We start from the raw sequence: 27,807 nt of genomic DNA, 5'->3' as shown, positions 1-27,807 counted from the left end.
AGCACCGTGGGATGTTTGTTGGTCAGGCCAGAGCTGCTGCTTCTTCCCCGGCCCCGATGCTGTTCTGCTGAAGACAATGTCCCAGGACCCACGAAGAAAGGTTTTAGCCCTGGTAGGGTGTGGAATTTGACTGGAGTTTGAGTGGTTTACTGGGGTATGTGCACCATGCAGGTGGATACTGTGTTGGTGCTGTTCTGCGTCTGCCTCATGGGGGTTTCTGGGAGATCAGCTCATCAAAGAGGTGACAAGCTGGAGACCTACAAACAGAGCAGGTAAATGCAAATTCCATCCTAGGATCTATACATAACATAGACTGGATGTATGGCATTGAATTTATCCTTTGATTGACATTTTATATCTAGACATGGGTTAAAATGTGAATCTGTATTGGTGATGGTAATGTTCTGTTGTCCTCACCTGTTCTGCTCCCCCACCAGGTGATTTCAGACTTATTCAGAAAGGGGATTTAGAGAGGGGGCCTATATTCCAGTATCTCATAATGTTCTATTGTTGGATGTTGTGGTTGTTGCTCCATGGGTGGCTGGACTGGATGTGGCGCTATTGGATGGAATGAATATCATTCTGATCAGTTTATGACACATATTTATGGAGCCCTAACTCAACCTAGCCTGGTCCTATCTGTTTTTGACATGTCAGCAACCACAGGAGGTGGCAAGACCGCACAAACAGACCTGGGACCAGGCTAGGGTCAACCAATACTTTGAAGTGCATACAGTTAACAACATATAGAACCAATTATGTGGAACTGATAGATTAAGTGGCAATGAGGCATACCGTATATTACATACAGTACAGTATGTTACAGCTGAATGGCAAATCTACTACAGTGGATGCTTTTAACCTCTACAGGATCAATGTCTCTATACCGGGACGGTTGAGCTAATGTGATTAGCATGACAGTTGTAAATAGCAGCAAACTTTCCAGGACATAGACATGTCATATATGGGCAGAAAGCTTAAATTATTTTTAATTTAACTGCACGGTCCGATTTACAGTAGCAATTACAGTGGAAAATACCATGCTATTGTTTGAGGAGAGTGCACAACAACAAAACACTTTTATCACGGCAACTGGTTTGATACATTCACCTCTGAAGGTAAATAATGTACTACATTCAGGAATCTTGCTCTGATTTGTCATCCTGAGGGTCCCAGAGATAAAATGTAGCATAGTTTTGTTTGATAAAATATATTTTTATATTCAAATGTAGGAACTGGGTTCTCCAGTTTGAACCCCTGCTGTCTCTGGCTCCACACCCACCCCGCCCGGCCATCTAGATGTGTGATAGTTTGTGTATAAGCTAATGATCCATAATGTATGGCATTCCTGGGAATGTGTAGACTTTTTGTATGTTCTCTATAGTTATGTACTTGAAAATGTATAAATTGACAAATTCAACACATTTGGGCAGACTTGATACAAAATACTGTCCAGTATTGCCATGCTTCACTGGATCAATCTGAAACTTTGCACACACACTGCTTCTATCTAGTGGCCAAAAGCTAAATTGCGCCTAAACTGCAATAATACATTATGGCCTTTCTCTTGCATTTCAAAGATGAAAATACAAAAAAGCGCATGTTTTTTTCTTTGTGTTATCTTTTACCAGATGTGTTATATTCTCCTACATTAATTTAAAAATTCCACAAGTTTCAACGTGTTTCCTCTCAAATGGTATTAATAATATGCTTCAGGTCCTGAGCTACAGGCAGTTAGATTTGGGTATGTCATTTTAGGCAAAATAAAATTAAAAAGAGTACGATCCTTAAGACCGACGACGTTGTCTCAATGTTATAGCTTTAGGACAGTACATTTTCTAGCCAAGATATAATTAATCGCAAATACCATAACATGTTGTCTGGCCATATTGCCTACGGATTCATTAAAAATGTAAATATTATTTTAGATAACCTTTATTTTGTCAGGGAGTCAATGCTGAGACCAAGGTCTCTTTTTCAGATGATCCCTCTATAGCACCACAATACACATACAATAAATACATCAAACTACACATCCATATAGGCCTACACATTAAAATGCACGTTATTATACACAACAATAATAACCTGCAAAATATGAAATATTCCTCAAATGTAAGAGCTCTCGAGTCCTACAGTACAATGCTAAAAACAGAACTGTGCACCTGTTAATCTCTAGTGAAGATGATAATGATTTTTCCCATCCAAAAACTGCAGGGTGCCTTTGGACTCTACTATCAGCTTTGAGTGATTTATACCCACTTAGTGCATTCCAAAGGCCCTTTCATTTCCTAATCCCACAAACCATGTCTCCTCTAGACACAATTTCACTCTCGTGTGATCATGGCTCTTTGATCTATTCTTACAATCGCTAGTGAAAGTCTACACACCCCTTGCGCAGTCTTAAAATGTATTCTAAAAAGGAATTCAAACGGGATGTTCCTCTACCAATCTACACAACCTACTCCAGATGTTCCTCTACCAATCTACACAACCTACTCCAGATGTTCCTCTACCAATCTACACAACCTACTCCAGATGTTCAAAGTGAAAGAAACATATAGAACATTTTAAAAATGTATTAAAAATAAAAAAAACTATGAGGTCTTGAATGATTGCATATGTCTTCAAACCTGAGTTCATATTTGGTGGAAGCACCTTTGGTAGCCATTATAGCTGTGAATAATTCCGAATAAGATTCTACCAACTTTGCACAACTCTTAGGGCAACATACAGTGCCTTGCGAAAGTATTCGGCCCCCTTGAACTTTGAGACCTTTTGCCACATTTCAGGCTTCAAACATAAAGATATAAAACTGTATTTTTTTGTGAAGAATCAACAACAAGTGGGACACAATCATGAAGTGGAACGACATTTATTGGATATTTCAACTTTTTTAACAAATCAAAAACTGAAAAATTGGGCGTGCCAAATTATTCAGCCCCCTTAAGTTAATACTTTGTAGCGCCACCTTTTGCTGCGATTACAGCTGTAAGTCGCTTGGGGTATGTCTCTATCAGTTTTGCACATCGAGAGACTGAAATTTTTTCCCATTCCTCCTTGCAAAACAGCTCGAGCTCAGTGAGGTTGGATAGAGAGCATTTGTGAACAGCAGTTTTCAGTTCTTTCCACAGATTCTCGATTGGATTCAGGTCTGGACTTTGACTTGGCCATTCTAACACCTGGATATGTTTATTTTTGAACCATTCCATTGAAGATTTTGCTTTTTGTTTTGGATCATTGTCTTGTTGGAAGACAAATCTCCGTCCCAGTCTCAGGTCTTTTGCAGACTCCATCAGGTTTTCTTCCAGAATGGTCCTGTATTTGGCTCCATCCATCTTTCCATCAATTTTAACCATCTTCCCTGTCCCTGCTGAAGAAAAGCAGGCCCAAACCATGATGCTGCCACCACCATGTTTGACAGTGGGGATGGTGTGTGTTCAGGGTGATGAGCTGTGTTGCTTTTATGCCAAACATAACGTTTTGGATTGTTGCCAAAAAGTTCAATTTTGGTTTTATCTGACCAGAGCACCTTCTTCCACATGTTTGGTGTGTCTCCCAGGTGGCTTGTGGCAAACTTTAAACTACACTTTTTATGGATATCTTTAAGAAATGGCTTTCTTCTTGCCACTCTTCCATAAAGGCCAGATTTGTGCAATATACGACTGATTGTTGTCCTATGGACAGAGTCTCCCACCTCAGCTGAAGATCTCTGCAGTTCATCCAGAGTGATCATGGGCCTCTTGGCTGCATCTCTGAGCTGAAAGTTTAGAGGGACGGCCAGGTCTTGGTAGATTTGCAGTGGTCTGATACTCCTTCCATTTCAATATTATCGCTTGCACAGTGCTCCTTGGGATGTTTAAAGCTTGGGAAATCTTTTTGTATCTAAATCCGGCTCTAAACGTCTTCACAACAGTATCTCGGACCTGCCTGGTGTGTTCCTTGTTCTTAATGATGCTCTCTGCGCTTTTAACGGACCTCTGAGACTATCACAGTGCAGGTGCATTTATACGGAGACTTGATTACACACAGGTGGATTGTATTTATCATCTTTAGTCATTTAGGTCAACATTGGTTCATTCAGAGATCCTCACTGAACTTCTGGAGAGAGTTTGCTGCACTGAAAGTAAAGGGGCTGAATAATTTTGCACGCCCAATATTTCAGTTTTTGATTTGTTAAAAAAGTTTGAAATATCCAATAAATGTCGTTCCACTTCATGATTGTGTCCCACTTGTTGTTGATTCTTCACAAAAAAATACAGTTTTATATCTTTATGTTTGAAGCCTGAAATGTGGCAAAAGGTCGCAAAGTTCAAGGGGGCCGAATACTTTCGCAAGGCACTGTACATGTACTGTATATCCATCGTTTTTTTGTCAGAATTGCTTACGCTCATTGAATTTGGTTGGGAGTCATTAATGGACACCAATAGAATTAAACATTGTCTCTGATTTTCAAGCAAATTTAAGTCTGGACTGAGACTTGAACACTCAACACGTCTTGGAACGCCATTCTGGTGTGTCTTTGGCATTAACATTTGTTGCATTGTGTTGCTGAAAAATAATGGGTTAGGTTTTGAGAAGACTGAGGTGGGTTTTACTTTAACAAAAAAATGTAATAAAAATAAAATATTGTGTTAAGATATTCAATCACAATTCTATTTTCAAGGAAAATGAAAAGCCCTTTATTTCAAAGTTACACATATTGTTGTAGATCACCACTTTTTCTCTCATGTAGATTGGAAATGTTATGGTCATGAACAGATGCCACACATTTTGTAACATTGGAACACAGTATATTGCTGTGAGTGAAACCAAAATGTTAGCGACACATAACTTGAAACAGGCCCCATAAACATATAGGGCGACGGACTTGAACATGTGTTTATTTTCTCTCTTCAAAAAACAACAGGAGAACACAGTCCATCAAAGCAGTATCAGACAGTCTTAGCTTAACAGACACTGATGGAAAACTAAACCCGACTTCTCACCCCACAGTTGTTTCTCTAAAGTTCATATGAAAAGCATTCTCTGTCCTCTTGAATGGCATGAAAATAACAACAACAGTCAGTAGTACAATCAGCTTCTGAGAAACGCAACGTTTGGTTATGACTGGACTGCTGTGAAACCTTTTCACGGAACTGGAGCAAACCCATATCCGGACAGAGCAATTCAAAAAATAATTGAGTTTAAATTGGCACCAGTGAACTGCGATGCACTTTCAACTGAGCCCTTCCTTGTTATGTGCACTTAACAGGAGTTGATTAATGACCCTGTTGTTGACTCTGTTAGGCCAGAAAAGGCAGGCAACTGTATAGCAACAGCAGAACGATAGGAATCCCCAAGGCAGTGTTCTGCAGATAGACACACACACACACACACATGCATACACACACACACAGACAGACTTTTCTAGACTCTGGCCCTTGGAGGGGATTGGAGAGACATTTGTGCCAAGCGGATTATCAACCAGCTGCTGGGGAGGACAGAGAGGAATATCACCCATCAGCCCACACCGGTTAGCGCCCAGCAGCACTCTCTCTTGCTCTCTGTCTGATTGTCACGGTAGATAATATTGCTGTCTGCTGTTCTCCTCTCTCCATGCACGCCTGTGGGGCACTGTCACAGCATGCACTCGCCCGCAGGCCACCCATTAATCCAGTTGAGGGTTTTTAGGGGAAAATCTATTTTTTGTAATTATTTTTTATGTTTCTGCCGTGACCTGGATAACGCTATCAAAGCGACAAGCGTTCAGATGTAGGATCCCTTTGAGCGTTGACAAGAGACGTTCTCTTGAAATAGTGTTTATCTGAATGCACTCATGCCCTTCTTGTGTTTTGGGGATGAAAATGGCAACGAATCAGCCTGATTTGGCTCCTTGAGTCAAGTTGAGAGTAAAAGACACATTTCTGCTTAGCTTTATAAAAAAACATGATAACAACCATTTCTACTGTCTGGTTGTTGCTTGTTTGAATTATTTATTTGTTGTTGTTGCTAAACTGCAGAAAACTTGCATTGTATTTCAGCCTGACAATGGTCTCAGTTAGATTAAAGGTTATTTTATACTTACGTCAATGCTGTTATGCAGAGCAATGTGAGTGCATGCATTTGAATTCATACTGGCCCCTTGTGGGATTTGAACCCTCCACTCCGGCATTGCAAGTGCCATGCGCTACCAACTGAGCCACTCCTGTGTCATTTATTGTATATCTATCACCTATACTGGAGTTCATCTTGCCATTTTGACCAGAAGCTGTTTGAAATCATTTTGTGATCTTTTCATTATGCCCAGGTTAATGTCACTATTCCTTTCCTAAAAACAATTTACAACGTTACAGGGCCTTTTTATTAAAGAATGTGTTTGTTTTTTCATATGATTGTGTTTTTCTCTTCGTGTTTTATGTTTTCTTTTGATGTATAGTGTAATAATGTGTACTGTATATAGCTATGTATTGTGTAATTGATGTGTATATAGATATGTATAGTTTACTAGCTGTTGATTGATGTGTTCAAATATTTTTCATCAACAGATCCAGGAGAGAAACATCAAGAATGGATGATGGAGGAGCTCACAGCAAGACCGCAAGGTTAGAGTTCAATGTCATTGTACAAAACACTGATCTGCAAAAGTGGTTTGCCAATTTGAAGCATGACAGGAAAAGTTTTATCAATACATTTGATATTGTAAATATAGCAAAGCTGATATTGTAAAATGCTACCGTACTTGACAGTGTACAACATGTCTTTGCCCATTGAAAAAAGAGATCCTCAACTTACAGCCTAACCCTAAAAAGACAACCTCTTTTCCTCACTACAGCCCAATCCTAAAACGAGGTCCAGACATGACAAAATCTCCCATGACAAAATCTGAGCAGCTCTTAAGAATAGATGACCATGACTTTACCATGAGACCAGCATTTGGAGGTAAGACTTTACAGGAGTCATATAATGTGTATATTTCTACCTAGTAAAATCATCAGGTTTAGTATGTGAAAAACATGCTCCACATAAGCTTTGTACCTACCCTGCATCAACACTAATTATTACTTTGATGGTAATGCACAAATGGGTTTTTGACTCCCTTTAGTTGTGTTTGCTGTTTTGATGTTTCTTAGAGCACCAACACAAACTCCTTTTTAACTTTAAACAGGGTCAGACAATCTATCCAATGGTCTTATCAGCTCAGCCCTCTAGAAGCCCTAATGACACCAATAACATGGCAAGCTGTATATTGTCATGCTAGTACAGATGTTGGATCTTAATTTGATCACTCTTTTGTTGCTAAGAATTTTCATGAACCCCTACAAAAAATGTCCATTCATTATAATCCACATAATAATTAACATTTCCTGTTGCTGCAGGACTATTTTCCTGCTGTAGCAAACTGTCTCAAATGAAGATCCTATATTTGTACTCTTTCTTTTAACACAGATGTTGACAGAGTGTTTGTGGTTTCATGGTCATCGTACAGGGGATTTACTGTTGTGGGATTACAGGACATATCCCACTGGGCACACACTGGTTGAATCAAAGTTGTTTCAACATAATTTGTCAACATATTTTGATGTGGAACCAGTGTGAAAAATACATTGGATTTTTAAAAGTAATCAACCAGTACTGTTTTCATTTCATTTCAACCAGCGTTTTAAACATTGAAATTAGGGTAAAACTTAAATTGAAATACATTGATATACATAAATCTTCTGTAATTTCAACATAATAATTGGATCTATGCATTTGTTGAAATTTCACATGGAAACGTTCAAAATCTTTTCATCCTATATTCAATATACACTGATTATACAAAACATGCTCTTTCCATGACATAGACTGACCAGGTGAATCCAGGTGAAAGCTATGATCCCTTATTGACGTCAATTGTTAAATCCACTTCAATCAGTGTAGATGAAGGGGAGGAGACAGTTAAAGAATCATTTTAAAGCCTTGAGACAGTTGAGACATGGATTGTGTATGTATGCCATTCAGAGGGTGAATGGGCGAGACACAAAATGTAAGTTCCTTCAAACAGGGTATGGTAGTAGTTGCCAGATGCACCAGTTTGTGTCAACAACTGCAACGCTGCTGGGTTTTTCATGGGGGGTATACTCTATATATATATATTGCGGGGTTGAACTTATGTAACATTTTATATTTGATTAGACATAGTTGATTTTACCTTGTTTCAATGTTGATAGTAAAATAATGTTTGAATCAACGTAATTGTTTCAACGTAATGCCATCAACCTAAATAAAGAGGTATATATGCTGAATCGCATCTCCGAGCTGACAAGGTAAAAATCAGTTTTTCTGCCCCCGGGCAAGGCAGTTAACCCACTGTTCCCTCGGCGCCCGAAGACACGGAAGACACATTTCAGTTGAATGCATTCAGTTGTACAACTGACTAGGTATCCCCCTTTTGAAATAAGGGGGCTGAATAATTTTGCACGCCCAATTTTTCCGTTTTTGATTTGTTAAAAAAGTTTGAAATATCCAATAAATGTCGTTCCACTTCATGATTGTGTCCCACTTGTTGTTGATTCTTCACAAAAAAAATACAGTTTTATATCTTTATGTTTGAAGCCTGAAATGTGGCAAAAGGTTGCAAAGTTCAAGGGGGCCGAATACTTTTGCAAGGCACTGTATGTCTTGTTTTATGAATACATAAAAATAAACAGCTGTAAATGCAATCTGAGTCTAAAAAAACATCACACTATGAATGACCCCTCTGGGCCTCCTTTAAAATGTATCCTATTAAGAAAGAAAATAGATCTAGGAAAGAGAGATTGGAAAGGCATCCAGATGTTTGCGGCTGCAGCAACTGTGATCCATTGTGACCTAATTGTGTTCCTGTACTAAGGCGGATGATGGAGAGTGAAGGTTAAAACAGTTTTTAAAAAAAAATAGAATCCAGCCCGTCATGGCACAAGCAAATCCAGTTTATTGGCTGACAATGCAGCGCTGAATTTATTGTAGTGTATTTTTTGTATTAGGCTTACACTGACTGAATGAAACTACTGTATATTGCATTACACATAGTATAGTCACAATACATGACGTTATTTGTGATAGAATCAATGGTTATTGAAGCACTTGGCCAATTCTTTTGATACGGTAGACCATTCCATTCTTGTGGGCCGGCTAAGGAGTATTGGTGTCTCCAAGGGGTCTTTGGCCTGGTTTGATAATTACCTCTCTCAAAGAGTGCAGTGTATAAAGTCAGAAAATCTGCTGTCTTAGCCACTGCCTGTCACCAACTCAAATCAAATGTTATTTGTCACATGCGCCGAACCTTACAGAGAAATGCTTACTTACAAGCCCTTAACCAACAATGCAGTTTAAAGTTCCTTGGTGTCCACATCAACAGCAAACTAACATGGTCCAAGCACTCCATAGATCTCTAAAGAGGTAAGAGATAAGAATAATAAATCATTAAAGAGCAGCAGTAAATAACTATAGCGGGGCTATATACAGGGGGTACCGGTACGGAGTCAATGTGTCAATGTGTGGGGGGCACCGGTGTCGAGGTAATTGAGGTAATTATGCACATGTAGGTAGAGTTATTAAAGTGGCTGTGCATAGATAGTATCAGAGAGTAGCAGCAGATTGTGGGGTGGGGGGGGGTGGGGGGGGGCAATGCAAATACTCTGGGTAGCCATATGGCTTGGGGGTAGAAGCTGTATAGAAGCCTCTTGGATCTTGACTTGGAGCTCCGCTTGCCGTGCGGTAGCAGAGAGAACAGCCCATGACTAGGATGGCTGACACCGCCTGGTATAGAGGTCCTGGATGGCAGGAAGCTTGGCCCCAGTGATGTACTGGGCCGTACGCACTACCTTCTGTAGTGCCTTGGGGTCGGAGAACGAGCAGTTGCCATATCAGGCAGTGATGCAACCCGTCAGGATTGCAGCTGTAAAATATTGCCAAATCTTTTCCGTCTCCTGAGGGGGAATAGGTTTTGTCGTGCCCTCTTCATGACTGTCTTGGTGTGCTTGGACCATGTTAGTGTCTTGGTGATGTGGAAGCCAAGGAACTTGAAGCTCTCAACCTGCTCTATTACAGCCCTGTCAATGAGAATGGGGGCGTGCTCAGTCCTCCTTTTCCTGTAGTCCAAAATCATCTGCTTTGCCTTGATCACATTGAGGTTGTTGTCCTTGCACCACACGGTCAGGTCTCTGACCTCCTCCCTATAGGCTGTCTCGTTGTTGTCGGTGATCTGCAAACTTAATGATGGTGTTGGAGTCGTGTCTGGCTGTGCAGTCATGAGTGAACAGGGAGTACAGGAGGGGACTGAGCATGCACCCCTGAGGGGCCCCCGTGTTGAGAATCAGCGTGGCGGATGTGTTGTTTCCTATCCTTACCACCTGGGGGCGGTCAGTCAGGAAGTCAAGGATCCAGTTGCAGAGGGAGGTGTCCCTGGGTCCATAGCTTAGTGATGAGCTTTGAGGGAACTATGGTGTTGAACGCTGAGCTGTGGTCAATGAATAGCCCCAGATCGAGGGAGATTATCAGTGGTCTTGTATGTCTTCCATTTCCTAATAATTGCTCCCACAGTTGATTTCTTCAAACCAAGCTGCTTACCTATTGCAGATTCAGTCTTCCCAGCCTGGTGCAGGTCTACAATTTTGTTTCTGGTGTCCTTTGACAGCTCTTTGGTCTTGGCCATAGTGGAGTTTGGAGTGTGACTGTTTGAGGTTGTGGACAGGTGTCTTTTATACTGATAACAAGTTCAAACAGGTGCAATTAATACAGGTAACGAGTGGAGGACAGAGGAGCCTCTTAAAGAAGAAGTTACAGGTCTGTGAGAGCCAGAAATCTTGCTTGTTTGTAGGTGACCAAATACTTATTTTCCACCATAATTTGCAAATACATTCATTAAAAATCCTACAATGTGATTTTCTGGATTTTTTTTCTCATTTTGTCTGTCACAGTTGACGTGTACCTATGATGAAAATTACAGGCCTCTCTCATCTTTTTAAGTTGGAGAACTTGCACAATTGGTGGCTGACTAAATACTTTTTTGCCCCACTGTATGCAGATGATACAGTCTTATACTCAGCTGGCCCCTCCTGGATTTTGTGTTAAATGCTCTACAACAAAGCTTTCTTAGTGTCCAACAAGCTTTCTCTACCCTTAACCTTGTTCTGAACAAAACCAAAAACAAAGGTCATGTGGTTTGGTAAGAAGAATGCCCTTCTCCCCACAGGTGTGGTTACTACCACCGAGGGCTTAGAGCTTGAGGTTGTCACCTCATACTGTTACGGTGCGTGAATGAGGACCCAAAAGCGAATTAACTTAAACAGAGCTTCTTTAATTACCAAACATAGGTAGGCTCAGACGGACCGGCAGATTCCGACAGGACAAGACAAGGTTACAGCAAACATGACGACAGTCTGGTTCAGGCATGAAACACAACAAACAAGAATCCGACAAGGACAGGAGCAGAAACAGAGAGAGATATAGGGACCTAATCAGAGGGAAAAAGGGAACAGGTGGGAAAAGGGGTGACGAGGTGGTTAGGAGGAGACAAGGCACAGCTGGGGGAAAGAGGGGGAGAAAAGGTAACCTAACAACGACCAGCAGAGGGAGACAGGGTGAAGGGAAAGGACAGAGACAAGACACAACATGACAGTACATGACAGTACCCCCCCACTCACCGAGCGCCTCCTGGCGCACTCGAGGAGGAAACCTGGCGGCAACGGAGGAAATCCTCGATCAGCGCACGGTCCAGCACGTCCCGAGAGGGAACCCAACTCCTCTCCTCAGGACCGTACCCCTCCCAATCTACGAGGTACTGGTGACCACGGCCCCGAGGACGCATGTCCAAAATTCTACGGACCCTGTAGATGGGTGCGCCCTCGACAAGGATGGGGGGGGGGGGGGGGGGAAGACGAGCGGGGGCGCGAAGGACGGGCTTGATGCAGGAGACATGGAAGACCGGGTGGACGCGACGAAGGTATCGCGGAAGAAGAAGTCGAACTGCGACAGGATTAATGACCCGAGAAATACGGAACGGACCAATGAACCGCGGGGTCAACTTGCGAGAAGCTGTCTTAAGGGGAAGGTTCTGAGTGGAGAGCCAAACTCTCTGACCGCGACAATATCTAGGACTCTTAGTTCTACGCTTATTAGCAGCCCTCACAGTCTGCGGCCTATAACGGCAAAGTGCAGACCTGACCCTCTTCCAGGTGCGCTCGCAACGTTGGACAAAAGCCTGAGCGGAGGGGACGCTGGACTCGGCGAACTGAGATGAGAACAGTGGAGGCTGGTACCCGAGGCTACTCTGAAAAGGAGATAGCCCGGTCGCAGACGAAGGAAGCGAGTTGTGGGCGTATTCTGCCCAGGGGAGCTGTTCTGACCAAGACGCAGGGTTGCGAAAAGAAAGACTGCGTAAGATGCGACCAATAGTCTGATTGGCCCGTTCTGCTTGACCGTTAGACTGGGGGTGAAAGCCGGAAGAGAGACTGACGGAAGCCCCAATCAAACGGCAAAACTCCCTCCAAAATTGAGACGTGAATTGCGGACCTCTGTCCGAAACGACGTCTGACGGAAGGCCATGAATTCTGAAAACATTCTCTATGATGATCTGTGCCGTCTCTTTAGCAGAAGGAAGCTTAGCAAGGGGAATGAAATGAGCCGCCTTAGAGAACCTATCGACAACCGTAAGAATAACAGTCGCCGCTGACGAAGGCAGTCCGGTGACAAAATCTAAGGCGATGTGAGACCACGGTCGAGAGGGAATAGGAAGCGGCCTGAGACGGCCGGCAGGAGGAGAGTTACCGGACTTAGTCTGCGCGCAGACCGAACAAGCAGCCACGAAACGACGCGTGTCATGCTCCCGGGTGGGCCACCAAAAACGCTGGCGAATGGAAGCAAGCGTACCCCGAACGCCAGGGTGGCCGGCTAACTTGGCAGAGTGAGCCCACTGAAGAACGGCCAGACGAGTAGGAACGGGAACGAAAAGAAGGTTCCTAGGACAAGCGCGCGGCGACGGAGTGTGAGTGAGCGCTTGCTTTACCTGCCTCTCAATTCCCCAGACAGTCAACCCGACAACACGCCCCTCAGGGAGAATCCCCTCGGGGTCAGTGGAGGCTACTGAAGAACTGAAGAGACGAGACAAAGCATCAGGCTTGGTGTTCTTAGAGCCCGGACGATAAGAAATCACGAACTCGAAACGAGCGAAAAACAGCGCCCAACGCGCCTGACGCGCATTAAGTCGTTTGGCAGAACGGATGTACTCAAGGTTCCTATGGTCAGTCCAAACGACAAAAGGAACGGTCGCCCCCTCCAACCACTGTCGCCATTCGCCTAGGGCTAACCGGATGGCGAGCAGTTCGCGGTTACCCACATCATAGTTACGTTCCGACGGCGACAGGCGATGAGAAAAATACGCGCATGGGTGGACCTTGTCGTCAGAGAGGGAGCGCTGAGAAAGAATGGCTCCCACGCCCACCTCTGACGCGTCAACCTCGACAACGAACTGTCTAGAGACGTCAGGTGTAACAAGGATAGGAGCGGATGTAAAACGATTCTTGAGGAGATCAAAAGCTCCCTGGGCGGAAACGGACCACTTAAAGCACGTCTTGACAGAAGTAAGGGCTGTGAGAGGAGCTGCCACCTGACCGAAATTACGGATGAAACGACGATAGAAGTTCGCGAAGCCGAGAAAGCGCTGCAGCTCGACGCGTGACTTAGGGACGGGCCAATCAATGACAGCTTGGACCTTAGCGGGATCCATCTTAATGCCTTCAGCGGAAATAACAGAACCGAGAAATGTGACGGAGGAGGCATGAAAAGTGCACTTCTCAGCCTTCACAAAAAGACAATTCTCTAAAAGGCGCTGGAGGACACGTCGAACGTGCTGAACATGAATCTGGAGTGACGGTGAAAAAATCAGGATATCGTCAAGGTAAACGAAAACAAAGATGTTCAGCATGTCTCCCAGGACATCATTGACTAATGCCTGAAAGACAGCTGGAGCGTTAGCGAGGCCGAAAGGAAGAACCCGGTATTCAAAGTGCCCTAACGGAGTGTTAAACGCCGTCTTCCACTCGTCCCCCTCCCTGATGCGCACGAGATGGTAAGCGTTACGAAGGTCCAACTTAGTGAAAAACCTGGCTCCCTGCAGGATCTCGAAGGCTGAAGACATAAGAGGAAGCGGATAACGATTCTTCACTGTTATGTCATTCAGCCCTCGATAATCTATGCAGGGGAGCAGAGACCCGTCCTTCTTCTTGACAAAAAAAAACCCCGCTCCGGCGGGAGAGGAGGAGGGGACTATGGTACCGGCGTCAAGAGCTACAGACAAATAATCTTCGAGAGCCTTACGTTCGGGAGCCGAAAGAGAGTATAGTCTACCCCGGGGGGGGGGTGGTTCCCGGAAGGAGATCAATACTACAATCATACGACCGGTGTGGAGGAAGAGAGGTGGCCCTGGACCGACTGAACACCGTGCGCAGATCGTGATATTCCTCCGGCACCCCTGTCAAATCACCAGGCTCCTCCTGTGAAGAAGAGACAGAGGAAACAGGAGGGATAGCAGACATTAAACATTTCACATGACAAGAGACGTTCCAGGAGAGGATAGAATTACTAGACCAATTAATGGAAGGATTATGACAAACTAGCCAGGGATGGCCCAAAACAACAGGTGTAAAAGGTGAACGAAAAATTAAAAAAGAAATGGTTTCACTATGATTACCAGAAACAGTGAGGGTTAAAGGTAGCGTCTCACGCTGAATCCTGGGGAGAGGACTACCATCCAGGGCGAACAAGGCCGTGGGCTCCTTTAACTGTCTGAGAGGAATGTCATGTTCCCGAGCCCAGGTCTCGTCCATAAAACAGCCCTCCGCCCCAGAGTCTATTAAGGCACTGCAGGAAGCTGACGAACCGGTCCAGCGTAGATGGACCGACAAGGTAGTGCAGGATCTTGAAGGAGAGACAGGAGTAGTAGCGCTCACCAGTAGCCCTCCGCTTACTGATGAGCTCTGGCCTTTTACTGGACATGAAGTGACAAAATGACCAGCGGAACCGCAATAGAGACAGAGGCGGTTGGTGATTCTCCGTTCCCTCTCCTTAGTCGAGATGCGGATACCTCCCAGCTGCATGGGCTCAGCACCCGAGCCGGCAGAGGAAGATGGTAGTGATGCGGAGAGGGGGGCAACGGAGAACGCGAGCTCCTTTCCACGAGCTCGGTGACGAAGATCAACCCGTCGCTCAATGCGAATAGCGAGTTCAATCAAGGAATCCACGCTGGAAGGAACCTCCCGGGAGAGAATCTCATCCTTTACCTCTGCGCGGAGACCCTCCAGAAGACGAGCGAGCAAAGCCGGCTCGTTCCAGCCACTGGAGGCAGCAAGAGTGCGAAACTCAATAGAGTAGTCTGTTATGGATCGATTACCTTGACATAGGGAAGACAGGGCCCTGGAAGCCTCCTCCCCAAAAACAGATCGATCAAAAACCCGTATCATCTCCTCCTTAAAGTCCTGATACTGGTTAGTACACTCAGCCCTTGCCTCCCAGATTGCCGTGCCCCACTCACGAGCCCGTCCAATAAGGAGAGATATGACGTAGGCGACACGAGCAGTGCTCCTGGAGAAAGTGTAGGGCTGGAGAGAAAACACAATATCACACTGGGTGAGGAACGAGCGGCATTCAGTGGGCTCCCCAGAGTAACACGGCGGGTTATTGATTCTGGGCTCCGGAGATTCGAAAGCCCTGGAAGTGGCCGGTGGATCGAGGCGGAGATGGTGAACCTGTTCTGTGAGGTTGGAGACTTGGGTGGCCAGGGTCTCAACGGCATGTCGAGCAGCAGACAATTCCTGCTCGTGTCTGCCTAGCATCGCTCCCTGGATCCCGACGGCTGAGTGGAGAGGATCCGAAGTCGCTGGGTCCATTCTTGGTCGGATTCTTCTGTTACGGTGCGTGAATGAGGACCCAAAAGCGAATTAACTTAAACAGAGCTTCTTTAATTACCAAACATAGGTAGGCTCAGACGGACCGGCAGATTCCGACAGGACAAGACAAGGTTACAGCAAACATGACGACAGTCTGGTTCAGGCATGAAACACAACAAACAAGAATCCGACAAGGACAGGAGCAGAAACAGAGAGAGATATAGGGACCTAATCAGAGGGAAAAAGGGAACAGGTGGGAAAAGGGGTGACAAGGTGGTTAGGAGGAGACAAGGCACAGCTGGGGGAAAGAGGGGGAGAAAAGGTAACCTAACAACGACCAGCAGAGGGAGACAGGGTGAAGGGAAAGGACAGAGACAAGACACAACATGACAGTACATGACACATACAAGTACTTCGGAGTATGGCTAGATGGTACACTGTCCTTCTCTCAGCACATATCAAAGCTGCAGGCTAAAGTTAAATCTAGACTTGGTTTGCTCTTTCGTAATCGCTCCTCTTTCACCCCAGCTGCCAAACTAACCCTAATTCAGATGACCATCCTACCAATGCTAGATTACGGAGACTTAATTTATAGATCGGCAGGTAAGGGTGCTCTCGAGCGACTAGGTGTTCTTTACCATTCAGCCATCAGATTTGCCTTCAATGCTCCTTATAGGACACATCACTGCACTCTATACTCCTCTGTAAACTGGTAATCTCTGTATACCTGTCGCAAGACCCACTGGTTGATGCTTATATATAAAACTCTCTTAGACTTCACTCCCCCTATCTGAGATATCTACTGCAGCCCTTATCCTCCACATACAACACCCGTTCTGCCAGTAACATTCTGTTCAAGGTCCACAGCGCAAAGTGGTGGTGGGAGTGGTGGTGGGGGTGGGGGTGGTGGTGGTGGGAGTGGTGGTCCATTTATATGCAGATGATGCAGTCTTATACTCAGCTGGCCCCTCCCTGTATTTTGTGTTAAATACTCTACAACAAAGCTTTCTTAGTGTCCAACAAGTTTTCTCTACACTTAACCTTGTTCTGAACACCTCCAAAACAAAGGTCATGTGGTTTGGTAAGAAGAATGCCCCTCTTCCCACAGGTGTGGTTACTACCTCTGAGGGCTTAGAGCTTGAGGTAGTCACCTCATACAAGTACTTCGGTGTATGGCTAGACGGTACGCTGTCCTTCTCTCAGCGCATATCAAAGCTGCAGGCTAAAGTTAAATCTAGACTTGGTTTCCTCTTTCGTAATCGCTCCTCTTTCACCCCAGCTGCCAAACTAACCCTGATTCAGACGACCATCCTACCCATGCTAGATTACGGAGACATAATTTATAGATTGTCAGTTGAGGTTGCTCTTGAGCGGCTAAATGTTCTTTACCATTCGGCCATCAGATTTACCTTCATTGCTCCTTATAGGACAAATCAAATTTATTTTTAAAGCCCTTCTTACATCAGCTGATATCTCAAAGTGCTGTACAGAAACCCAGCCTAAAACCCCAAACCGCAAGCAATGAAGATGTAGAAGCACGGTGACTAGGAAAAACTCCCTAGAAAGGCCAGAACCTAGGAAGAAACCTAGAGAGGAACCAGGATATAAGGGGTGGCCAGTCCTTTTCTGGCTGTGCCGGGTGGAGACTATAACAGAACATGGCCAAGATGGTCAAATGTTCATAGATGACTAGTAGGGTCAAATAAAAATAATCAGTGGTTGTCGAGGGTGCAACAGGTCAGCACCTCAGGAGTAAATGTCAGTTGGCTTTTCATAGCCGATCATTCAGAGTATCTCTACCGCTCTCGCTGTCTCTAGAGAGTTGAAAACAGCAGGTCTGGGACAGGTAGCACGTCCGGGGAACAGGGACACACAGGCAGGATATAACCCCACCCACATTGCCAAAGCACAGCCTCCACAACACTAGAGGGATATTTCAACCACCAATTTACCATCCTGAGACAAGGCAGAGTATAGCCCACAAAGATCTCCGCCAAGGGGGGGCGTCAACCCAGACAGGAAGATCACGTCAGTGACTCAACCCACTCAAGTGACGCACCCCTCCTAGGGACGGCATGGAAGAGCACCAGTAAGCCAGTGACTCAGCCCCTGTAATAGGGTTAGAGGCAGAGAATCCCAGTGGAGAGAGGGGAAGCGGCCAGGCAGAGACAGCAAGGGCGGTTCGTTGCTCCAGAGCCTTTCCGTTCACTTCACACTCCTGGGCCAGACTACACTCAATCATAGGACCTACTGAAGAGATTAGTCTTCAGTAAAGACTTAAAGGTTGAGAACGAGTCTGCCTCTCTCACATGGGTAGGCAGACCATTCCATAAACATTTAGCTCTATAGGAGAAAGCCCTGCCTCCAGCTGTTGGCTTAGAAATTCTAGGGAAAGTTAGAAGGCCTGCGTCTTGTGACCGTAGCGTACATGTAGGTATGTACGGCAGGTCCAAGTCGGAAAGATGGGTAGGAGCAAGCCCATGCAATGCTTTGTAGGTTAGCAGTAAAACCTTGAAATCAATCATTACCTTAACAGGAAGCCAGTGTAGAGAGGCTAGCACTGGAGTAATATGATCAGATTTCGTGGTTCTAGTCAAAATTCTAGCAACCGTGTTTGGCACTAACTGAAGTTTATTTAGTGCTTTATCCGGGTAGCCAGAAAGTAGAGCATTCCACCCCCACCATCACTGCATCACTGCACTCTATACTCCTCTGTAAACTGGTCATCTCTGTGTACCTGTCGCAAGACCCACTGGTTGATGCTCATTTATAAAGCCTCTTAGGCCTCACTCCCACCTATCTGAGATATCTACTGCAGCCCTCATCTTCCAAGTACAACATCCGTTCTGCCAGTCACATTCTGTTAAAGGTCCCCAAAGCACACACATCCCTGGGTCGCTCGTCTTTTCATTTCGCTGCAGCTAGCGACTGGAACGAGCTGCAACAAACACTCAGACTGGACAGTTTTATCTCAATCTCTTCATTCACTCAATCATGGGCACTCTTAATGACAGTTGTAGCTGCTTTGCATGATGTACTGTTGTCTCTACCTTCTTACCCTTTGTGCTGTTGTCTGTGCCCAATAATGTTTGTACCATGTTTTGTGCTGATACCATGATGTGTTGCGACCATGTTGTTGTCATGTTGTGTTGCTACCATGGTGTGTTGTCGTGTGTTGCTGACTTGCTATGTTGTTGTTTAGGTCTCTCATTATGTAGTGTTGTGTTGTCTGTCTTGTCGTGATGTGTGTTTTGTCCTATATTTAAATCCCCGCAGGAGGCCTTTTGCCTTTTTTTGCCATCACTAAATAATAATTTGTTCTTAACTGACTTGCCTAGTTAAATAAAGGTTAAATAAAATGCATTTAATTAAATTAAAGTATCCATTATAGCAATGAAGGAAATTAAGGATAAATGGTACTGCACATGTTTAAATAGGTTTTTGAACAGAGGTCCAGGATAGTCAATTAATTCTGAAAATCTAACCTCTCATTGAAATTTCTATCAATGCAATTTTATTTAATTACAGGACCCCCTATTCCAGTTGGGGTAGATGTTCAGGTTGAAAGTCTGGACACAATCTCTGAAGTGGATATGGTGAGTGGGATTTTAGTATCTTTACACAGTGAAGGGTAATCTTTCCTAACCTGGTGGAACGAGACTGATCGCGCGATAGCTCACATACTGTTTGTGAAACAGAAACGTGAGCACAGCCATCAGTCTGCTTGACCAGGCAAAATCTTTTCCCCAAACAGATACTGTACCTCACATGTAGAATCCTCCAAACACATACAGTACCTATGTTGCATCCAAATAGCACATTCATCAATAGGCGTGATTGTCCTACAGCACTCCCACCACCACCACCGCTACCACTACCACCACCACCACCACCAACACCACCACCACCACTACCAACACCACCAACACCACTACCACCACTCCCACCACCGCTACCACCACCGCTACCACCAACACCAACACCACTACTGCCACCAACACCGCCTCCAACACAGCCACCACCGCCACTCCCTCCGCCACCACTGCCACTCCCTCCACCACCAACACCACCAACACAGCCACCACCGCCACTCCCAACACCACCACCCCCACCACCCCCAGCATAATCACTCCCGTCACCAACACCCCCACTCCCACCACCCACACCACACACACCAACACAGCCACCACCGCCACTCCCACCACCACCAACACCACCAACACAGCCACCACCGCCACTCCCAACACCACCACCCCCACCATAATCACTCCCACCACCAACACCCCCACTCCCACCACCCCCACCAACCTGCTGTGTTGTTTCAGGACTTCACCATGACCCTGTACCTGAGGCACTACTGGAAGGACGAGCGCCTGTCCTTCACCAGTACCAATAACCAGAGCATGACCTTTGACAGCAGGCTGGCCAAGAAGATCTGGGTTCCTGACATGTTCTTCGTCCACTCCAAGAGGTCCTTCATCCATGACACCACCACGGACAACGTCATGCTGAGGGTGTACCCTGACGGCAACGTGCTTTACAGTCTGAGGTAGCTCCACAGTGTTATGGCCCTGCTACACTATAGCCATCGGGCATCCAGCATTGCCAGGAGCCATCAGCCATTGAGGAAATTCTTCCTTTGAAATCAATGAAAGCTGCTGTACTGCCTGTGTTGCGCACAAATTGCATCACGTCCAAAGGGGGCATCCAAGCTTAAGAATTGCAGAGGTTCAATTTTCGCATGTTCATTCTTTCTTGTGAATTGAAATAATGAGAAATAAAAACATGCTCTGATATTTACAACTTTGCGAAGAAAGTTAATCTGTGTCGTTAACAGTGGGTGCAAATAACGCATTGTGTGCAGAACAAGCAAGGAGGTAGGAAAAGCCAAGCACAAGCTAGCGAGATCCTATTGGTATGTTGTAGCATGTGTTCTTAATGGAGCTCTCTCTGCACCACTAATTGTACAACCACTGACCATTATTTTTTACTTGACTATTGTTTCTGGCGTTATCCCTAAGATCTGGAAAGCGGCGCATGTCCTCACCTTAAATAAAGGTGGAGATCCTTCTGACTTAGATAACTACGGTCCAATTTCGAAATTCTTGCCTATCCAAAGTTTTCGAATCTCTGAATAACTTTTCCCTAAGAACTTTTTAAACTTCTCACTCTGTTCTTAATGTGCACAAATCCGTTTTTTGACCTGGACATAGCACGGTTTCAGCGGAAACACTTGTTTTAGATGATGTGTTAAACTGCTTGGATCATAAAAATCATTGTGCTGCCTTATTTATAGACCTTTCCAAGGCCTTCAATACCAATGACCATCACATTCTTATTCAGGGGTTGACTGAAATAGGCCTGGATCAGGCTTCTTGCAAGTGGTTTGAAAAGTATCTGTCAGACAGGACTAAATGTGTGATCTTTGATAGCGTTAAGTCTAGTTTCCTGGTTATCACAAAAACTGTACCACAGGGGTCAGTACTCTTTACCATTGATATAAATTGATATAAATAATATTGGTCTATCTGTTAAAATTTGTAATATTCATCTGAATGCAGACTACACTGTTATATATGCCATTGACCCAACTGCTGACCAGGCTATGTTAGAGCTGCAATCTGGTCTTCTTACTTTACAGAAAGCCCTGGTTTGTTTAAAAATTGGACTTAATTCAGGCAAAACTAAATATATGTTTTTCTGTAGTCCTTCAATGTTTCAGATGGACTACATATGTATTCTATCAAGGCACAAGGCGAGACCCAGGTGCAGACACAGGAGGCAGATGATTGGAGTCTTACAATGTTTATTAATCCAAAAAGGGGTAGGCAAGAATGGTCGTGTACAGGCAAAAGGTTGCGACCAGATCAGAGTCCAATAGGTACCGAAAGGCAGGCAGATTCAAGGTCAGGGCAGGCAAGATGATCAGGCAGGCAGGAAAGTAGTCCAGAGTCAGGCAGTGGTTAAAACCGAGAAGACTAGCAAAAGAGAATAGAAAAGGAGTACGGGGAAAAACACGCTGGTTGACTTGACTAAAGATACAAGACAAACTAGCACAGAGAGACAGGTAACACAGGGATAAATACACTGAGGAAAATAAGCGATACCTGGAGGGGGTGGAGACTATCACAGGGACAGGTGAAACAGATCAGGGCGTGACATATTCATTGGATGGTTCTCCCATTGATCGGGTTCCCGCCTACAAATATCTGGGCATTTGGATTGACAAAGACTTCATGTTTAAAAAACATACTTTTGAACTAGTTAAAAAGCTAAGATTTAAAGTGGGCTTGTTTTTCCCTAAGTAGCAGAAAGCAGATTGCAGTCAACTTTCCTGCCAGTTCTTGATTAGGATGACACCGTTTACCAGATTGCAGCAGCCACTACTCGTAAACCTTTGGATGCTGTAGTGCCATATGTTTTATCACTGGTGACAGGTTTAATACTCACCACTGCATCCTGTATCAAAAGGTTGGCTGATCCCCCATGAAAGTCCCATAGATCAATGAATTACTCCCTTTTTGTTTACAAAGCCCTACTACACAAGCTTACAACTTACCTAACTTCGTTGCTAACGTATAAAAGTATGAGCAAACAAACCCGCTCGCAGGATTTAACTCTTGAGGTCCCTCTGGTCTTGACCAATTTAGGTAAATCCTCTTTTAGTTTTAGTACCCTCCAGTGTTGGAATAACCTACAAAATTCCTTTCAAATTGATTCCTTGGTGCTACTAGGGCAGTTTAGTTGTTTCGATTGATTGTAGTGGTTTATTTGTTAAAATAGTTGTGTTGCGGTTGTGCCTTGTGGTTATTAGTATTAATCTTGTTTTAATTGTAATGTGAATAGTTTTTCCTGTTATGAGAAAATGTTTGTACTCAGGACACCATTGGGAATGCGACCATGGTCTCAATTGGGCTACCCTAAACAAATAAAAGTTTATAAAAATGTGAATTTCTGTTATGGAACACCTCTGTGAAGTGTGCGTGTGCACAAATTAAATTTGGCATTGCACTCCTTTTAAACAACGGCTTTTTTTTTTTACTTTGGCAAAGCCTCAAGTGTATGAAACTATGTGCACTGGATTCGTATTATATTCTGGTTTTGGAAACAGAAATATTAATTGAGATCAGATGTTTCATCGATGAGAAAATGTGCTAAATGTCGGGCCAGTTTTACCTACTCCCATCCTCTCCCACTGCCCATGACTGGTCTTCCTCTCACTACCATATTTGGTGGTGAGAAAACGTCTCTGTGTAGCATTTAGAATGTCACATTGACGCAACACTAATGGCAACGCAACGCGTACAATGGAGCTGCAGTGTTGCCACAGACAGAAGGGTAAACCCAGACACATTACAGGGGCTATAAAGCTGAAGTATCTATGCTTGTGTTGCCCAACGGTCCCCCACCCACTTCGCTTCCCTCAGTTGTTTCATCGCCCCCCCCCCCCCCACTGCACCGCTGATTCAAATAACCAACTCAAGCTTTGATCATTTGAATCAGCCGTGTAGTGCCGTTTAAGCCGTTTAAGGAGACAGGTGGACAACACAGTTATAATCAGGACTGCATGACAAACATTTTCCGTTCCCTTGCCAGTGTTCTTCATTGAACAGATTTAATCAACACCAGTCCAATTGTAAACAAGACAGCCGCCAAATAGAGACCTCATGTAACCTTCAGAAACATCGGATATAACATTCTGTAGACTCCTAGCAATTAGACCTAGATCACCTACATGGAGTTGACATTGGAAAAGCAGTCTCAATCCCCAACAACAATGTTTTGTTAAATTATTTTAACTACAAATACTTTTTGTTAAAGGCCCGGTAGATTCAAAATTCTGTTTTCCTGTGTTTTGTACCAGCTGATGAAACTAACACTTTCAAAGTATGAAAAATGTAATCAGTGTTATTTCTACATAGGACATTCTAATCAGCAGGTTTTGCATGGGTGGAGTTTTGACTTGCTTGGTGATAAATCATCAAGCGGCATAAATTAATAGACCAATAACAAAGAGAGTTCCAAACTTCTCTCCCAATAAAAGCTAGTTTTCAGGTTACAATATCACTCCCATCAGGCTCCTCCACTCTGGTGAATTGATCTCCGCACCACAATCCTAACTGTGGTTAATGCACTGCTTTGGTGCCCTTTCCCGCTCTGCTCAGACCTAGCAAAAGTATGGCTTAATAAGAAATAGTTTTTTGCTCAAAAGCAATTTTCTTTCTTTTTTGCCATTATTATGAAGAACCTTTACAATAAGGTACTTAATTGTTGCCCAGAAATGATTTGATATTGAGATAAAAACTTCTGATACCTGGCATTTTCTGTTTCATACCCTATTCAAGTGAGCTTATAATAGGCATACTGATCCATTTCAGCTACAGCTCAGCATAAAGGCAACACAAACAATCAAAGCAATTCACAATTATAATCATCACTTTATATCCATATTAAATTCTGGTCAGGCATAAGTCAGGCTCTGATGCCACTTTTGTTCTCACAGGGTCACGGTCACGGCCATGTGCAACATGGACCTGAGTCGCTTTCCTCTAGACACACAGACCTGCTCGCTGGAAATAGAGAGCTGTGAGTGCACCTCTCAACTTTACTATTTACCTACACATCTCTGATGACATTTGATTATGTTTTTATCACATGATCAAAGATAAGCAATCATATTTATATGAGGTATTCATTGGGGTTTTTGAACATTCTCTCGTCAGATGCATACACGGACGATGATCTCATGCTGTACTGGAAGAAAGGCAACGAGTCACTGAACACAGACGAGAGGATATCTTTATCCCAGTTCCTTATCCAGAAGTTTCACACCACTACAAAGCTGGCCTTCTATAGCAGTACAGGTAACCCTGAAGTCACAGATTGATTAGATATTACAAAGACACGTTATAGCCCATAGTTGTATTTACAAAGACGACCGTGGGCCACATTAAATTGCCTTGCTGGCCAGATTTGGCCCGCTGGTCGTGAGTTTCAGACCCCTGCACTATGGGAATGGAAACAGGTGAAAAGGACTGGCTCTGTGTAGAATATCAGCTGTGTTTCTTTTTTCTTCTCAGGCTGGTACAACCGTCTGTACATCCACTTCACCCTGCGACGTCACGTCTTCTTCTTCCTGCTCCAGACCTACTTCCCAGCCACCCTCATGGTCATGCTGTCCTGGGTCTCCTTCTGGATTGACCGCCGGGCCGTCCCCGCTAGGGTCCCTTTGGGTAGGAAAGGCCTTTGCCAGAAGGACCAGGATGTTTTATTGGCTCTAGGCTAAATTGATATTTCCATGTTTTATTTGAGATATAGTACAGTCTTGGTGTCTTTCCAACAGTGATTGTGAAGTTTGTTTGGTCTCGACAGTGCCCCAAATAAAGATTGACATCAACTGTAAAAGATCAAGCCAAGACCTGGACTAAAAAGCTATTTCAATGGAGATCTGTCTGGGTAACTGTCTCTAATGTCTTTTGACTCTGTCCAGGTATCACCACAGTGCTCACCATGTCCACCATCATCACTGGAGTCAACGCCTCCATGCCCAGAGTGTCCTACATCAAAGCGGTGGACATCTACCTGTGGGTCAGTTTCGTGTTTGTCTTCCTCTCGGTCATAGAGTATGCCGCGGTCAACTACCTCTCTACCGTGCAGGAAAGGAAAGAGAGGAAACTAAGAGAGAGGGTACAGTTTATTTCATTTCATTTACATAAAATGTTTTTCTGCTTTTCTGTGTACTTTTATTTTTAGGACTACCTCTGGTGAACAACTTTGCATGCTGTATATTTCTCTATTTGCCTAATGTTGTGGCATGTGGAAATGAAACTACATAAGATGCCTCAGGAGGAAATCAAATCAAATCAAAATGTATTTGTCACATACACATGGTTAGCAGATGTTAATGCGAGTGTAGCGAAATGCTTGTGCTTCTAGTTCCGACCATGCAGTAATATCTAACAAGTAATCTAACCTAACAATTTCAAAACAACTACCTTATACACCCAAGTGTAAAGGAAGGAATAAGAATATGTACATAAAAATATATGAATGAGTGATGGCTGAACTGCATAGGCAAGATGCAGTAGATGGTATAGAGTACAGTATATACATATGAGATGAGTAATGTAGGGTATGTAAACATTATATAAAGTGGCATTGTTTCAAGTGTTAAAGTGGCTAGTGATACATTTATTACATCAATTTTTCCATTATTAAAGTGGCTAGAGTTGAGTCAGTATGTTGGCAGCAGCAAATCAATGTTAGTGATGGCCACGAACAACAAGCCCTAAGCTCGAAAATTACTAAATACATTAGACATCAGTAGATTTAAAGCCACTTAAGTTTTACCGTTTCAAAGTATTGTCCTTTAATTCAACCTTTTTCTTTTTTACTCCCTGCTATCTGCAGTTGCCGTGTACATGTGGCATCGGAAACCCTGACGACGCCATGTACGACCCCCAGATCACTGGTTACACCACCATGGACGTCAACAGTATAGGGAACTATGGTAGCGCAGGGAACTATGGGATGCCGGAGAACGGAGGCAGGCAGGAGAGGATGTTTGCCCAGGTGGTTCTGGGGGATCCCCAGCTCACGGGCCAGGTAAAGAGGCCAGGCTATGTGAACATTTGGATAGACACCCATGCCATAGACAAGTACTCACGGATGGTCTTCCCTGGTTCCTACGTCCTGTTCAACATCATCTACTGGTCCATCTACTCCTAACGCCTGGCAAATGGGGAAGGACCATACTACCCTAACACATCCACATGCTGCAGTTAGAGCACAACATGTTTGATTTCATTAGGCACCAAACGGCACAAAATTGACTGAAGCAGGGATCGACTACCTGAACTTGTCCAATAAGAAACACGAGTTTTCGTTTTTCAGGGCAAAACGTTTGCTACATTTTGCAACAGTATACCCTCATGAATATAAAACAGGACACCACTGTAACTCCATTAACAGGGATAACGGCCACGCAGAGAGAAAACATGTTTCTGTTTTCAAGACAAAAGACTGAGATATGGATTATAAATTGTGAGGTGAACATTGCCTACTTGACCCAGCCTCTTAAATGGACCTATTCATGTACAGTACAGTGCATTCAGAAAGATGGACCTATTCATGTACAGTACAGTGCATTCAGAAAGAAGGACCTATTAATGTACAGTACAGTGCATTCAGAAAGATGGACCTATTCATGTACAGTACAGTGCATTCAGAAAGATGGACCTATTCATGTACAGTACAGTGCATTCAGAAAGATGGACCTATTGATGTACAGTACAGTGCATTCAGAAAGATGGACCTATTCATGTACAGTACAGTGCATTCAGAAAGATGGACCTATTCATGTACAGTACAGTGCATTCAGAACGATGGACCTATTCATGTACAGTACAGTGCATTTGGAAAGTATTCAGAACCCTTGACTTTTTCCACATTTAGTTACATTACAGCCTTATTCTCAAATGGATTAAATGTTGTTGTTTTTCTTTCTCAATCTACACACAATACCCCATAATGATAAAGCAAAAGCTGGTTTGTAGAAAATGTTGCAAATTGAAAACCTTTGACAGCGATTACAGACTCTATTTGGGGAGTTTCTCCCATTCTTCTCTGCAGATCCTCTCAAGCTCTTTCAGGTTGGATGGGGAACGTCACTGCACAGCTATTTTCAGGTTTCTCCAGAGATGTTCAATCGGGTTCAAGTTCGGGCTCTGTCTGGGTCACTCAAGGACATTCAAAGACTTATCCTGGAGCCACTCCTGTGTTGTCTTGACTGTGTGCTTAGGGTCATTGTCCTGTTGCAAGGTGAACCTTCATTCACCCCATTCTTAGGTCCTGAGCACACTTGAGCAGGTTTTTCCCTCGATCCTGACAGGTCTCCCAGTACCTGCTGCTGAAAAACACC

The 27,807-nt window shown here is 44.1% G+C and overlaps 1 protein-coding gene across 1 annotated transcript; it reads left to right on the top strand.

Annotated features, from left to right (window-relative positions):
• The first annotated feature begins 156 nt into the window (after positions 1–156).
• LOC110498132 (gamma-aminobutyric acid receptor subunit rho-1-like) lies at positions 157–27,080 on the top strand. Its single transcript, XM_021574734.2, has 10 exons — positions 157–272; positions 6,528–6,584; positions 6,815–6,921; positions 19,416–19,483; positions 20,213–20,436; positions 24,391–24,473; positions 24,611–24,751; positions 24,968–25,120; positions 25,378–25,574; positions 26,298–27,080. The coding sequence occupies exons 1-10, from the start codon at positions 157–159 to the stop codon at positions 26,613–26,615; spliced, it is 1,464 nt and encodes a 487-aa protein (XP_021430409.2). The 3' UTR covers positions 26,616–27,080.
• The last annotated feature ends 727 nt before the right edge of the window (positions 27,081–27,807 follow it).

The sequence above is a fragment of the Oncorhynchus mykiss genome, chromosome 19 (assembly GCF_013265735.2).
Source record: "Oncorhynchus mykiss isolate Arlee chromosome 19, USDA_OmykA_1.1, whole genome shotgun sequence".
NCBI classification, from domain to species: Eukaryota; Metazoa; Chordata; class Actinopteri; order Salmoniformes; family Salmonidae; genus Oncorhynchus; species Oncorhynchus mykiss.
The sequence above is the reverse complement of the archived record's forward strand: the minus strand, read 5'-3'. Positions and strand labels throughout refer to the sequence as shown.

Excerpts from the sequence above, each read along its gene's own strand:
- LOC110498132 (XM_021574734.2), top strand. The coding sequence starts at position 157 with ATGTGCACCATGCAGGTGGATACTGTGTTGGTGCTGTTCTGCGTCTGC. Across the intron at positions 6,585-6,814 it reads GCTCACAGCAAGACCGCAAG|CCCAATCCTAAAACGAGGTC; the intron begins GTTAGAGTTCAA and ends TCCTCACTACAG. Across the intron at positions 25,121-25,377 it reads CCCCGCTAGGGTCCCTTTGG|GTATCACCACAGTGCTCACC; the intron begins GTAGGAAAGGCC and ends GACTCTGTCCAG.